The 14,465-nt window shown below is 43.2% G+C and overlaps 1 protein-coding gene across 2 annotated transcripts in view; it reads right to left on the minus strand.

Annotated features, from left to right (window-relative positions):
• LOC137377000 (tetraspanin-32-like) overlaps positions 1-14,465 on the minus strand; it is a 99,612-nt gene that overhangs the window by 1,944 nt on the left and 83,203 nt on the right. The window contains exons 7-8 of one of the 2 annotated variants that reach the window (XM_068046099.1): positions 13,789-13,872; positions 9,837-9,906 (exon numbers count right to left, since the gene is read on the minus strand). In XM_068046099.1, coding sequence (XP_067902200.1) covers positions 9,837-9,906; positions 13,789-13,872 — 154 coding nt within the window. Of the gene's footprint in view, positions 1-1,819; positions 9,907-13,788; positions 13,873-14,465 lie in introns of those variants that run through there. The other variant, XM_068046097.1, reaches the window with a different exon arrangement.

A 14,465-nucleotide genomic window follows, 5' to 3' on the forward strand; every position in this document is an offset into this window, starting at 1 on the left:
TTTATCAACCAAGACTTTTTTTTGCAAATATGCTTAGGAACACTGAGATCGCAATCATTACTTAAGCCAAGAGCTTTGTAACCTCAATTAGAAGGCTCTGAGAGGTATTAGGGGAGACATAACTTCCTCAGATGTACAGTAAATGGCTAAGCGGAGTACATTTACCACCTTTCATCAGGTCCAAAACTGGACAATTACCTGGACAGGAGGGAGAGATGGGACTTAGGAAAAAAAATAAAAACGTTGTTTAAGATATATTATTTAGACTATTGTCTGGCTTCAAAATTCAACTGGTATAGGACATACACTCATTTTAATGAAATTTCTCTCTCTCGATGTTGCAGGATTTTCTGGGCTCTTGCCTGTTGATCAGCTTTCTATTAAGATGCAGTGTGTCTGGTTCCTGTTTTATATTATTATATTTTGTGTTAGTTTGTATTAATTTCTCTATTTAGAAATGACTTATTACAAATGAACACCAGTGCTGCTGGTAATATCAGGATTACCTACATATTACACTTAGATTTCACACAATACCAAATTACTATTGGGTGTGTTAGTGTCTGATAAGTTCTGTTGATGGATGTTGCATACTTAGTAGTTGAAGGTAATAGGGTGAACAGGTGTTGGGTGTTATTTAGCTAATTGTACTCAGATGTATATATAAAGAGCCAGCCAGTACTGGCTGGAGATGTAAGCTCTGTGGTGAGCAATAAACAGGTCTCACCAACATATCCTGGTCTCAGTGTATTCTCACAAACAGGGTGGGAGCAGTTTATCAACACTATAGAAGAGTTGTTTAGGTTCTTAGTTGGAATCACATTTTATCAAAAGCTTTTACATTGCATGTGCGATATATTGATAGCCCACCAGGCCCCAAAGAGTTGACCTGCCTGAAGCTGGCTAGTTGCTTCTTTCCACCTGTTTCAGTGGGCAACTGGCTGGCAGGATGTAAATGAGGCCTGGTCATTATAAATTGGCTGAGGCTTCCCATATAGACACCTGGGCATCCGGTTCTTTTCTGGTTAACAATGGTGATACCAGCATTTAATAGTTTGTTTCCCCCTATGCAGCAAGGTTACAAATGAATTATTCAATGCGACTAGCAACTACGGTACTCTCTCCTCTCACCAGCAACAGAGGCAATGTGAGAGGGGATCCCAACAGCTCATTGATTACACCTGTGTTGCCATTCTGGGCTTGTGTACAATGTAGTGTCCTATGTGAACCATGGGGGCTTTATTTCATCAATGTCCAACTGCTATGTGACTGTCAGTACAGAATAATGCAGGTCAATACCTGCTTACCCAGGAGCTCCCACAATTCCTTCAATCAACTGTGCCACTGTTATTTGAAGGGGAAGGTGTTGTTCCTTGTATAGTATTGTATCAGGGCTCTCTACTTGTGCCAGCTTGTGCCTGAGCGTTCCTTTTGGCTGATGTTGTATGAAAGTTTCCTTCCCATACGACACAGCTGCTTTCTACCTGTATAATTTTGTACCTGGACATTCTGCCTGTCTGGTGCTGTATTTTAAATCTTTCTTGTGTCATTCTGCATTTAGATTGCTGCCTTGAGAAATATGTATCTGAATTCCCTGCCTGTAGCATGCTGCATTTGAGCTTTCAGCCTGTATGAAGCTCTGTCTGGGCTCCCTGGCTGTGCAATGCTGCGTATTGCTCTCTGCCTGTCTTTTGTTGTATCTGCTTAAATAATGCTGGTGTTATATTTTGCCAGTCTGCCAGTATGGTTCTGTTTCAGTGAGACTGAGAATGTTTATTTTTTGTGTTGTGCTGGTGAATTAAACAAAACCATAGGGACATTTCAATCTCACCAGCTTTTATTCCTCAAATTTACTGAAGAAACATCTTGCTAAACAAATGGCCCCTATGTATTTCACACATATTATATCAGCCTCAGCTCACTGATAACATGCTTGCCTTTGACTCAGCAGGTTGTGGGTTCAAGCCCCAGTTCAGAGATGACCAGAGTGGGCAGCACAGTGGCACAGTGGTTAGCACTGCAGCCTCACAGCTCCAGCGACCTGGGTTCAGTTCTGCATACTGCAGAGTGAGGAGTTTGCAAGTTCTCCCTGTGACCGCGTGGGTTTCTGCCGGGTGCTCCAGTTTCCTCCCATATGCCAAAGACTTGCGGGTTGATAGGTAAATTGGCCATTGTAAATTGCCTCTAGTGTAGGTAGGTGGTATGAGAACTGAGGGAAGTTGGGGATGTGAGAGGGAAATGGGATTAATGTAGGATTAGTATAAATGGGTGGTTGATGGTCGGTCACTGGGCCGAAGGACCTGTTTCGGTGCTGTATCTCTCTGTGACTCTATATGCCTGACATATCCCCGAGAGGGAGGCAGTGCTGCACAGTGGAAGGTTCTATCTTTTGGATGAACTATGAAACAAGTATTGTCTGCCCCTCTTAAAATGAACATAAAAGATCTTATGACAGACACTGTATGAAAAAGAGCAGGGGAGGTGTACTGGCCAGCATCTGTCTCTCAAACAACAGTAATGTTATGACCAGGTAAGAAAGAGGTATTGGGTTCCTTTTCAGCCTTCACCTGGTCCTATGTAACAGGGTTTAATTTTAAACACACTGTTTTTAGCTCCCCCTTGGTGAATCCTTTTCAATTATAAGGCAAAGAAACTAGCACAAACAGGCTTTCTTAGGTTTAAAGAAGAAAAGTTGAAATTTAGTAAAGTTAAGCTCTAATTCGTTTAACGCCTACAGATACACAATGCACCAACACTAGCTTGCATAGACGATACACATGCAAATTGAGACAGAAAAGGCAGAAGAAAAATAAAGTGGAAAAGTTCGAGGCAATATTTAAAGAGTTTTTGTTATGGTTCTTCGAGCTCACTGTAGAGTCCTTGATTGTAGGTAGTTCTTGCTTTTCGTTGGGGCCAAGTATTCTTCTGAAACCTTCTGAATTCGCTGTAGGAGACTTTTCTCTCTTGGGGTTCATGTGTCTGCAGTGGATTCAGAGGCTTGTGAGTAAGAGATGGGAGCAGACAGGAGAGATCTTCTCAATCCAGGAGCAAACATCTTTCTCTCTGAGTTCAAATTGTTTGTACAATTCAGAAAACCCCAGGTTTCTAAGCAGGTTAGTCATGTGACTAACTGGTCTGACCACGTCTTGGATTACATCACCTTAGCAGTTGCTGGAATGCTCCTCTTGCACACAATACCTGATGATCAAGGTCTATTGTGGATTGAATGTGTCAGGGAATGGCCCTTTTTCCTTCCAATCACCGTCTATTAATATGCAAATGTATTTTCCAGCCACAGCTGATCTGTCTAACAAGTTCTTTCATCACTCCAGTAACAGTTTAAAATCAATGTTCATGACAAAATTAATGTGCCTCATTCTTGGCAGGTGGGGGCCTAGCATGACACCTCCATACCTAGCGGAATGCAATGCAATATGAGAAAAGGTGCATTTCATTAAAAGGGTCGAGAGAAAATATAAGATACAGAAAAAAGCCATGCATTTCTCTCATTCATTTACAAATCCTAAAACTTATTAAAATTGCCCCTTTTTTGGCATCCCAATAAATATGTGGTTCTATGGGGAAGTTTCTCTTTTGTTTGCCCATTTCCATGACTGCCTAAGGTGTCTTTGATGGTTAGGTTTAATTAGCTCCAAGTTAGAATTTCTTTCTCCGGGAGAGACAGTAGTGGGCGGGTCTATCCTCAACTCTCTTTTAGTGCTTTGCTGAGTCATGCAAAGGCTTTTGACTTTAGGGGGCTGGGTGGTTCTTTTTCCCTGACTGTGGGGATTGTTTGCAAATCTCTGCTTTGTCCTCTGGGACACTCCTGCCTGCAGGTATTTGTGCAGACTCTACTGCACTCCCATGTGGCACTTTAACTAGGTGAGACATCACCTCATGGTTTCTATGTCCCCTAGAGGTCTTTGTCTCTGCAGGTTCCTGGCAATGCTGTTAGCAACTCTGGTGGGGTGCTTCTAGTGTCTGCATTTATGTAGGAGGATGTGGGGTCTAACTTTTCACATTTTTCTGGGTTGGCTGACCGGACAGCAGGGGTTTTCATCCGGGATTCCTCCCGGACTTCCTTTAACCTGCCCTCTTGGTCACTTTTTCCCCTTCTCTATCTCAACTTATGCCAGCCTTGTGCCTGCCTGTCCCCTTTTGTTCTTGGTGGGGGTCCCTTACAGTTCACCAGCCGTCTACTGGAGGGTCCTCCGAAGACTGGTACATGACTTAGGGGTGCAGGTTTCACTGCAGGTTGGGGTTTCCCCTCAACCTGGCAACTCCTGCAGTACTCCACCATATCTTTGTGGAGTTTTGGCCAGTCAAACTGCTGTCTTATGTGGGCTTTGGTCTTTCATATACTGGCATGTACAGCCACTGTAGTCTCGTGAGCCCTTCTTAATATTTCTCTCTGGTACCTCTGCAGCACCACTAACTGGTGAACTACTGTCCCCTCCTTGCTCTCAGGTCTGTGAGGAGAACTCCATTTCCTCATCAGTACCTCATTCTTGAAATAGTAGCAATCAGGGACTCCCTCAGCTTCACTTTCAGACTGAGCAGCCTGTGCTAACTCTCACAATACTGGGTCGGCTTGCTGAGCCTCAGCTAGGGAAAATCCATTTAATTCATTGCCTGGGTCTCCTAACTTTCCAAAAAAAGTCTCAGACAGACAGACCTCATGGTCATCTGCCTGCAGTGCCAACTCAGTCTCCTCTGGGGAGCTGGTTTGATCATGGCCTCATCCACTACACATTCAGGGAAACTGCAGGGGTCTGTCTCCTGCCACGGCCCTGTCTCTCTGACCTCCTGCGGTCTTTCTTTCATGACTGGGGTGGGGCTACCACCTTCGCTCCACCAGATCATTACCTAGGAGCAGGTCAACCCTGTCCACAGGCAAACTAGTCCCGAAACTAGGTCGCACTCCAGGTGCACCCGGTGTACAGTTACAGGCATGCACTGTCCTCCAACACCATTCACCACCATTTTGGTGTTCACTGCACTCTCTGGGGGAAAGGTCACGACTTTTCCCAGTAAAAGGGGTCCAGTGTCCCTGAGAATCATTATGGGCTTGCTTGCCCCACTCAAGGGGTATGAGGTTACTGTCCCTTCAGACGCTTCCCTCAGGAACCCTATTAAATTTAAATTTTCTTGCACTTGCAGCAGTAGACTTCCTGGATCTCACTCTTAATGCAGTTAAAGCCACAGCTTTTTCTGCTGTGCTTTCCATCAGGTTCTCTTCTTCACTGAGCGGGTGTGCCCTGATTAACCCTACAGGTTTTCCCTTTAGTTTCCAGCAGTCAGCTTTTAAATGCCCTGCTTTATTACAATGGAAGCACACTGGTCTCCGGGTCTCACTCTTGTTCACAGCACCTTCCTTTTTGGCGAGGGCCCCCTGTGTCTCTTCCTTTCTGTTCTCTCCCAGGACTGCTTGGGCTCCTATCACCTTCCCATACTTTGTCTGTTTCAGATTTGTGGGGGTGATTAGGAAAGGTTCTCCCCTGGGAAACCGACTTATAAATTAAAGCAAACTCATCGGCCAGAACGGCCGCTTGCTGGGCTCTCTGAACCTGCTTCTCCTCTACATGGGTCTTTATGGAGAGTGGGAGAGAGTGTTTAAATTCTTCTAACAGAATTACTTCTCTGAGATCCTCACAGCCGAGCTGTACTTTAAGAGCCCTCAGCCACTGGTCAAAAGCCAGCTGCTTACTTCTAAGTTTGATTAGCTTGATTCTTGAGGGTTCTAAACTTTTGGCCATAGGCTTCAGGTACTAATTCATATGCCCCGAGGATAGCATTTTTGGTCAGTTCATAATTTGATTAACTCTCATCTGGCAACAGGGAATAAACATCATGGGCTTTTCCAGTTAGCTTGCATTGTAAAAGAGGCCAGGTCTCAGCTGGCCATTTTAGCTGCCTTGCCAGTTTCTCAAAGGACCCAAAAATCTTCTACATCCTCCTCATTGAATCTTGGAATTAGTTGAGCTAGTTTTAACAATTCTGTACCCAGGTCTGAATTATGCTCCTCCATATTGGCCATGCTTTCACTGGGGTTATTTTGTCGCCACCGAGTTAACTCAAGCCGCTTCAGCTCTCTTTCTTAGCATTCTTTCTGGAATGTTCTTTCTCTCTCTCCTGTTCCTTCTCCTGTCTTTCCCTCTCCTCACGTTCCTTCTGCAAGGCTCTTTCTTTCTCCCTCTCCTGTCCTTTCCTCAAATTCAAGTTTCCTCTGTTCCAGTTGTATCTTTGCTAACAGTACCCTGTCGGAGTCTGCTTCTAACCCTGTTTCTGCTTCTTCAGATTCAAGGGAAAAATGGTTGGCCACCAGCCTTAGGAGTTCAAACTTTCTAGCCTTGCCACGTACAGTGATCCCACATTGCTCAGCCATTTTCCTCAACTCCTCCATTGACAGTGCTTTTAACTTATCCCAAGTTACTTCACCCTGGCTTGGAGAGCTACTAGTTTCAATTACAGGCATGTTAGTATTTAAGCATACAACCACAGGAAAACCTGTATTAAAATCTTGAATTTTTGTTTGATTGGGAACAATTTGCCTTCCCACTTCCAATGTGTCTCATTTGTCTGTGGGTCAATTCCGGACACTAGCACCCAAATTTCTGTTACGACCAAGAGAGAAAGAGGTCTAGGGTTCCGTTTCAGCCTTCACATGGTCTTAGCATAACAGGGTTTAATTTTAAACACACCGTGTTTTTAGCTCCCCCTTGGTGAATCCTTGTTCACCGCTTTCCAATTATAAGGCAAAGAAACCAGCACAAACAGGCTTTCTTAAGTTTAAAGATGAAAAGTTGAAATTTATTAAAATTAAACTCTAATTCGGTTGACACCCACGATACATGATGCGCCCACGCTAGCATGCATCCGTGATACACACATGCAAATAGAGACAGAAAAGAGCAGAAGAAAAATAAAGTGGGAAAGTTTGAGGCAATATTTGAAGAGTTTTTGTTATGGTTCTTCGAGCTCACAGTAGAGTCCTTGATTGTAGGTAGTTCTTACTTTTCGTTGGGGCCCAGTATTCTTCTTAAAGCTTGTTCACTGTAGAAGACTTTTCTCTCTTGGGGTTCATGTGTCTGCAGTGGATTCAGAGGCTTGTGAGTAAGAGATGGGAGCAGACAGGAGAGATCTTCTCAATCCAGCAGCAAACAGTCTTTCTCTCTGAGTTCAAACTGTACAGAATTCAGAAAAACCCAGGTTTCCAAGCAGGTTAGTCATGTGACTAACTGGTCTGACCACGTCTTGGATTACATCACTTTATCTGTCTCTGGAACGCTCCTCTTGCACTCAATACCTGGTGAATGTTGAATGTGTCAGGGAATGGTCCTTTGTCCTTCCAATCACCGTCTGTTAATATACAAATGTCTTTTCCAGCCACGGCTGATCTGTTTAACAAGTCCTTTCTTCACTCCAGTAACAGTTTAAAATCAATGTTCATGACAAAATTAATGTGCCTCATTCTTGGCTGCTGTGTTTGCCTACGTAACAACAGTGACTACATGTTTAAAGTACCTCAGTGGCTGTGAAGCGCTTTGCAATGTCCTGAGGACATGAAAAGTGCCATATAAATGCAAGTTCACTCTTTCTTACTGAGCATGTCTATGATTCTAAAAAGCATCTATGTCCTGTGTTATGGTTAAAAGCAGCAAATATGCATAAATACGGAATGACAGCTTATTATTCTCCATCTATTCCACAATTGGGCTGAGATGTTTATAAAGTTGTAGTACTTGAAAATCTCTACTTTTGCAGTGATAGGAATTTCTACAGGCAGTAGACATCTAAGGTCCATATAAGGGCATATTCCAGCAGGAGTCATTGGATAATGATCAGGAGTGGGAAGCTTACCTGATATTGTCCTCCTCAACCTCGGGGGAGCTGAGGTTATTTGCACCACAGCAACTGTCCCTGACTCTAATCCGTTATTAGCAGGGGGCATGGATTAATCCTGGGACACTCAGGCCTGTGTGACTCAGCACTACACCAGGTGGATCATTGACTCAATGACCCATTGCCAGCAGGGGAAAGGGTTAGTACCAAGTGTTTAAATGTAACAAACGGACTCTCACTGCAGTAAAGTCCATCTGAAGGAGCTGAGAACATTGCATAATTCATCCTTTCATTGGTGGAAGCAGAATCGTACAGAAGTTGTATTGTTTAATAAACACTGGGACTATTCATCTGTCAATCATGTAATCTCACTGCCTGTGTGTGAGTCACACTGTAGGTACCAAACAGTAAAACATTTTAATTTCGGAATGGGCAGGATTTAACGCGAGGTCAGGAGTACTGTTAATTCATAGATGTACTGTGAGGGAAGGGATGCTCAGAAATGAAAACTCCCTTCAATTAAAGGCATTACTGGTTGGGAAGAATATCAGTGACATGCAAGGGCAGCATATAGGCTCAGTGAGTTGGAATGGTATGAGAATAAAACTAAAGTGACATAATGGGATCACAGTGAGAAGACAGCAGTACAATATGAGAGGTGGGTTAATAGCAAAGGTGGTGATGAAAGTGCTTTGTTCAGACACCAATGTTATGAAACCCAGCATGTATTACAAGAAGCAGAAGTGGCATCCAAATGGTGATGAAAATATAACATTGCAGGCTAAAACTCTGCATGCACTGGTTACCAAACCAGGGTGCTTTTCTTTAAAGAGGTCATACACCTATGTTTGATGCGACTACTAATTCTTGTCCATTAGCTCAGCAGTGATAATGGGGCTGCTTGCTTGCTGCTCCAACTTAATTTTTAATTCTCACCTATAAGTTGTGCCAGATCGCATTTAACTGAGCCAATAGCTTCTCCCTCCCTCCAGCCATTAATACCTACCCACCAATCCAGCTGCTCCATTCAGTGCCCGATACAGTCCATCTCCTGACCCAAATGTACCCCTCCTCCTCCCCAGCCTAGATGCTCCTCTTGCTTCCCTCCTTCTCCGATGCTAATCAATGTTTCCTCACTCCAAATATTCCAGAGTGGAATGACTATAAATCTGTTGCATATATTGTAATCACACAGGCTTCCCAGGAATAGGATCAGTTGGGACAGGCGGAAGCCCTTCCACATTTTCCACTGGTGGGGAATTCTAGGACAACGGAACATAACCTTAAAATTAGAGCCAGGCCATTCAGTCAAGAAGTTAGGACATGCTTCTTCATGCCAAGGGTTCCAGAAGTGTGGAAGTCTCCCACAAAAATAGTCAATGCTAGCTCAATTAATAATTTATTCTGAAAAAGATAGATTTTTGCTAGAAAAGGATTTAGAGCGAAGGCAAGTAGATGGAGTTAAGATAGAGATCGGCCGATCTCACTGAATGGCAGTACAGACTTGAGGGACTGAATGGCATACTCCTGTTCTTATCTTCATATGTTCCCCATCCCAACTGCCAATCCCAGTCAGGAGAATTGCTGAGCTTCATGATAATTTTTTAAACCATTTTCTGTTTTAAAATTATATATATTTTTAAAAAACTGACAGTTGCAGAATCACAATATCACAGTTTCTTGCTACAACAGCATGAAGCAAAGCATAACACTGTTTAAAAGGACAAATAGTAGGCACAATGCAGTGGGGAGGGGGGGCAGGCCCGTGGGATTTGCTCTTAACTGATCAGTGTGAAGTGGATACACATTCATTCACATTCCTTCAGAATGAGAACATAACACACTTCAGTAAAGAGATTAGGAGCTCTGAGAGGTGACTTCTTTCACAATGTGTCAGGAAAGCTCAATTCACAGAGTGTCTCTTCCTATCTGACCAGCTTCTAATTTCTGATTCCAGCTCAGTGCTCACTGCTGCTTAGTCACCATGTACTTCCCTTTCGTGGACCAGTCCTCAGTGAAGCAACCAGCAAAGCAGAAGAAGGCAGTCAGGATCATTCCATAGACCTGGAACGACAACAGAAACTAGAAGTTAATATCAATAATTAAAGACCAACTTTTTTTTTAAAGTTCCATCCTACTTCCTTTCTTATTCCTGCTTTCTTAACTGTTATCTTCAGTACCTGGTGTTAGACTGCTTCATCATAGTGAACAATTTGCCACTATTTATAAAACCTCTACTCATCCTTCCACTTAAAAAAATTGTATAAATGAATCCCTAAGTCTCTTTGCTTTTTAAAGCTTTACCATTTGATGTGTATTTCCTTTTATTCTTCCTACTGTTATGAAAATGCTTCTACATTTTAAGTTTTTTTTTGTGAGGACTCGTATTTTAGAATTATGAACATTGGTTCATTTGGGAAAACTGAAAGGATTCCACGGATGTGTTTTTTTTTTGCAAGGCTCACTGAGTGGTCTTGTTTGAAAACAAGTCTCTATTGGATGTCACATGCCTTAAGATCAATAAACAACAGAAACCCTGGTGACTTGGGGGTGATGTTTACAGAGAAGGGACATGTCAAGATTTATGGTGGTCAGGTGGTTTCGCTTTTGGGATATTGTTTTGGTTCAGTTGGGGTGTGGACTGATTTGAAAGTAGTTGGTTTTGTAGCCTGCTGAAAAACACACAGCTCCTCTTTCTCTACCTCTTTCAAAAAACCCTGCGAATCCAGTGTGTGTGAGCTAAAACCCTTGATGCCACATTTCTCCTGAGAAGCACCTGGAAAGCCTGCCAGATTACTTTTCAACGATGCCTGAAAAGAACTGCTCCAGAAAAGATCCCAGAGACCCATCTATGTGTACTCGGACACCAAACTGTGTGCCATTTTTGGGACACAACATATCTCATCCTTTTTCTTTAAGAATTAGCATGTATTTGGCCAAGGTATTCTTTTTTTTTGTAAAAGACCACTGCAGAGAGAAAATTTATTTATTTTTAACCAGTGTGTGTGTGTGTTGGGTATATAAAAAGGGAACTTTCATATTTCAATCTGTGTGTTAATACTTTGCTTCATTACTGGAGAAGTCTTGTTTTATAATAAACGGGGTTTTTTTTTTGTTTATTAAAGAAACCTGGTTGGTGTATTTTATTCTGGGATAAGAAGTAGATTATATGATTGGCCCGATCAGTAATTGGGTAAACAGTTACCTGTGGAGAAGTGGAACTAGAGAAAGACAGTACACTCCTCCCACCTCAGTTGTAAAGCTACCAAATTGTATCACCTTACATTTCTCCACATTAAATGTTATCTGATATATATCTGCCTCTCTCTGACCTCCTAAAGTCACTCACTTTTCACACTTAACCAGCTCTCTATTTTTGTGTCATCTGCAAATTTTGATATTGTGGCTTCTGTTCCCAAGCAAAATGAATAAATATCTAAAATATATATACAGAAACACAGAATAAATTATGGCCCATTGTGTTCGTGCCAGAAATGTGTGTGTATATATATATATATATATATATGTGTGTATGAGATGAGTAATGGTTCAAACACACGGAACCTAGGAGATATCAAAGTTTACACTACTGTTTTTGTCCTATAGCCAACTTTCTGCCTTTGCTGATACTGTTTACCTTCATTGTATAAACATGCTTCCTATGGGACACTTTATTAAACAACAAATTGATGTCATCAGATCTGCCCTCCTGCTGATCAGTGGACACTCAGATCCAGGAACCAGTACAGTGGTGTGCCGCGAGACTGCTTTCATGACACTATTCTGTCTCATAATGACGTGACTTTTTCAACCAGTCCCCACACGATGGTGAAAAGAAGCACTTACACTACATATATATGTGCACAATAAAACCACTTGGCGACAAGGGCCTGAATTTTACTGACACGTTGCAAATCGCAGCGGCACACGCTGATCTCAGCGGCTTGCCCGCATGGAGTGGCCATCTCTGAACTCCTGCGATATTTCAAGTAGGGGCTCATTTAAATGGAGGGGTGGCTGCTCCATCCCCGGCAACAGTGTCCGGTGCCACCGCGCAGGCGTGCGCCATTTTTAAAGCACTTTAAACCCTGACAGGTTATTTGCATTTTTAAAGCCACCATCGCCTTTTATTTGAATAATACAGTTTATTAGACATCAAAGCCTCTCTTCCACCCCTGCAATGATGAAATTATATATTTATTTCCCTCTCACCCCCGAGGTACCATTTCTGCTGGTCCAAACTTTTCACTCTTTGCCCTTCAACCACTTCCCACCATCCCCTCAGTCAATTGAATCAGTTTTCACCGCGCCCCCACCCCCCGCCCCCGTCCCTGCCCTGAGAATTTTACTGCTCCCCCCTCCCCACCAGCATCACGCCTCGGATGTCCATGCAGACCTCCAGAGGTGCGGGTATTCCGGCCGGCGACCAGAATATCGGCGTGGGACGGCCATCGGGACCAGGTAAGTTTATTTGCATGTTTTAAAATTAATTTTAATGTTAAAATTGAAGGCCTCGCCACACCGAGGCCTTGCTGCCACCGGTAAAATGCGGCGAGGCCTTCTCGGCATTGGAGCATGGCGGGCCTCTCCCTGAAGAATTTTCCGGGCCCCCCTCCACAATCCCCAATGCCGGAGGGCTAGTAAAATTCAGCCCATGATGTTCTTTGGCTCAGGGCTCCTGTGCCTGCAGTCGCTTGGTGATGACCAAGTGCATCTATGTTAAGTTCTGATTATGGAAATATAGGCACAGGAGTAGGCCAAGCAGCACCTTGAGCATGTTTCACCATTAAATCAGATCCTGGCTGAAACAGATCAGAGCAGCAACAAAATATTTGACAACTTCTAAAATAAGATGATCCGGATATTATTAAGTAACAGCAGAATTATGTTAATTGTTGTGTTTCTTTCATAGCCTCAAAACCAGAAAACAAAGGTAAGAGCTACAGGAAGCAGCTGATAGATACCAGATCTGGCTACATTTGGCACTGGTTCAGCAACCCAGTCACCTTCACTCACCAGCTCAGATAGAATCATTGGGGCTCACCAAGATAGTGTAGATGTGGAGCTGTCATTGGGTGAGTCACTGAGCACCAGGAAACCAAGGATAATTGCATGGAAGCAGAGTCTGATTTGATGAGTGGAGACTTCGCAAATGTCATTTTTTGATTGTAAAATAAATGGACAACAATCTCATGGGCTCTGTAGTGTTTGCATAGCATTTATGGATGCACTACATAGCTGCTCAGCAGATGGCAATTGGCTGGCATAGCCATTGATTTTAATACCATCCTTTTGTCACAATATCGAGAGAGATATTCTTCTATGCAGTGCTTGGTGGACAGTGAGATATCTCTTAAACTCTACACATATTCCCTCTTTACAAGGAGGCCTCCAAACCAGTCAGTGTATCAAAGCACTGACTGCTAGCCTTCAGACATAGGGAAAATGTACGGCATGACGGTTGGCTACTGGCCTCCGTAATATGCAGAGCAGTATCTTGAGGTATGGGCTTTGAGGGTAACCACAAAACATACCATTGACTTTGATGGGAAGTGAAAATCATGCTGAGTTTATACTGGGCAATTGTATTGCTATCACCCATTTAAACCCCATCCGAAATGAAGGTTATGCCAGTTGTTCTGGAGGTTCTCGTATTCTTCACAGTAGTTTCCCTCATCTTTTTCCCAAAGGTTATGCAGAGTTTATTTGTGCAACATTATTTACTTTGCCTAGTCCTGTTAATCCCTTTAGAATGATAGTTATTTGATCTGTATGTACAATAATAGTCCTTGGTATGTATTTATCCTGCATACCAGGAGTGTGTCCCTAAAGATATCCCATTTGTCCTCAGCTAAGGTTTTCTTTAAGTTCTGTCCCCCAGCAGAATTCCCTTTAGTAAGACTTTCAAAATATTCTTAATGTATCAACAACATGGACTGACATTACCGTGACAATTCCCATCAATACTGTCAGTGCTCCAATGATAGCCGTGAGGCCGGTGATCTGATTCTCCACTGCCTGAAGACAATCCTAATGGACAAAAACACATGGTTAGGAGAATTCACACCTGAAAGTCACCATGGAAGAATAAGTGCCTTCGAGGTAAAAAAAAAAGCAGAGGTTCAACAAACCTTCTCTCATTCAACTGTCAGCTTGACTCAGCTTTTAGCACCTTTACATTGAGAGCCACAGTCCGGGCACAAATGAGCTGACATTGCTGGATAGAGTGAGGCTGGCTGTTTGCATTAACTTTCTGGTGCTCTGGACAGGTCTCTCACTAGCTGTTGGAAGCACTAGGGCTACACTGTTGGGTGGCAGTAGCTAAAAAAGGGCTGCAAGCTACTTGCTGTACTTTGGGCACTTTCCCAGCATGGAGGGAGGGCACTGGGCAGAAGCAGGAAGAAACAAAGGGGCTATGGGCACAAGAGCAGGGGTGGCAGGATTGACAAAGCACAGAGAAGTCCAAATTTTATTTTGGATGAATTCAGACAGCTGCCTTTGTGGGAAGGTTCCTGATCCCATTTGTGCTCACTGCCCTCACTGATGCACTTGAGACCTGTAGGTCTAGCATTTCTGTGCTCAATTTTCTGGCGAGTAGCATCTCTTAATCTGTCCACCATTGT

The sequence above is a fragment of the Heterodontus francisci genome, chromosome 14 (assembly GCF_036365525.1).
Source record: "Heterodontus francisci isolate sHetFra1 chromosome 14, sHetFra1.hap1, whole genome shotgun sequence".
NCBI lineage: Eukaryota > Metazoa > Chordata > Chondrichthyes > Heterodontiformes > Heterodontidae > Heterodontus > Heterodontus francisci.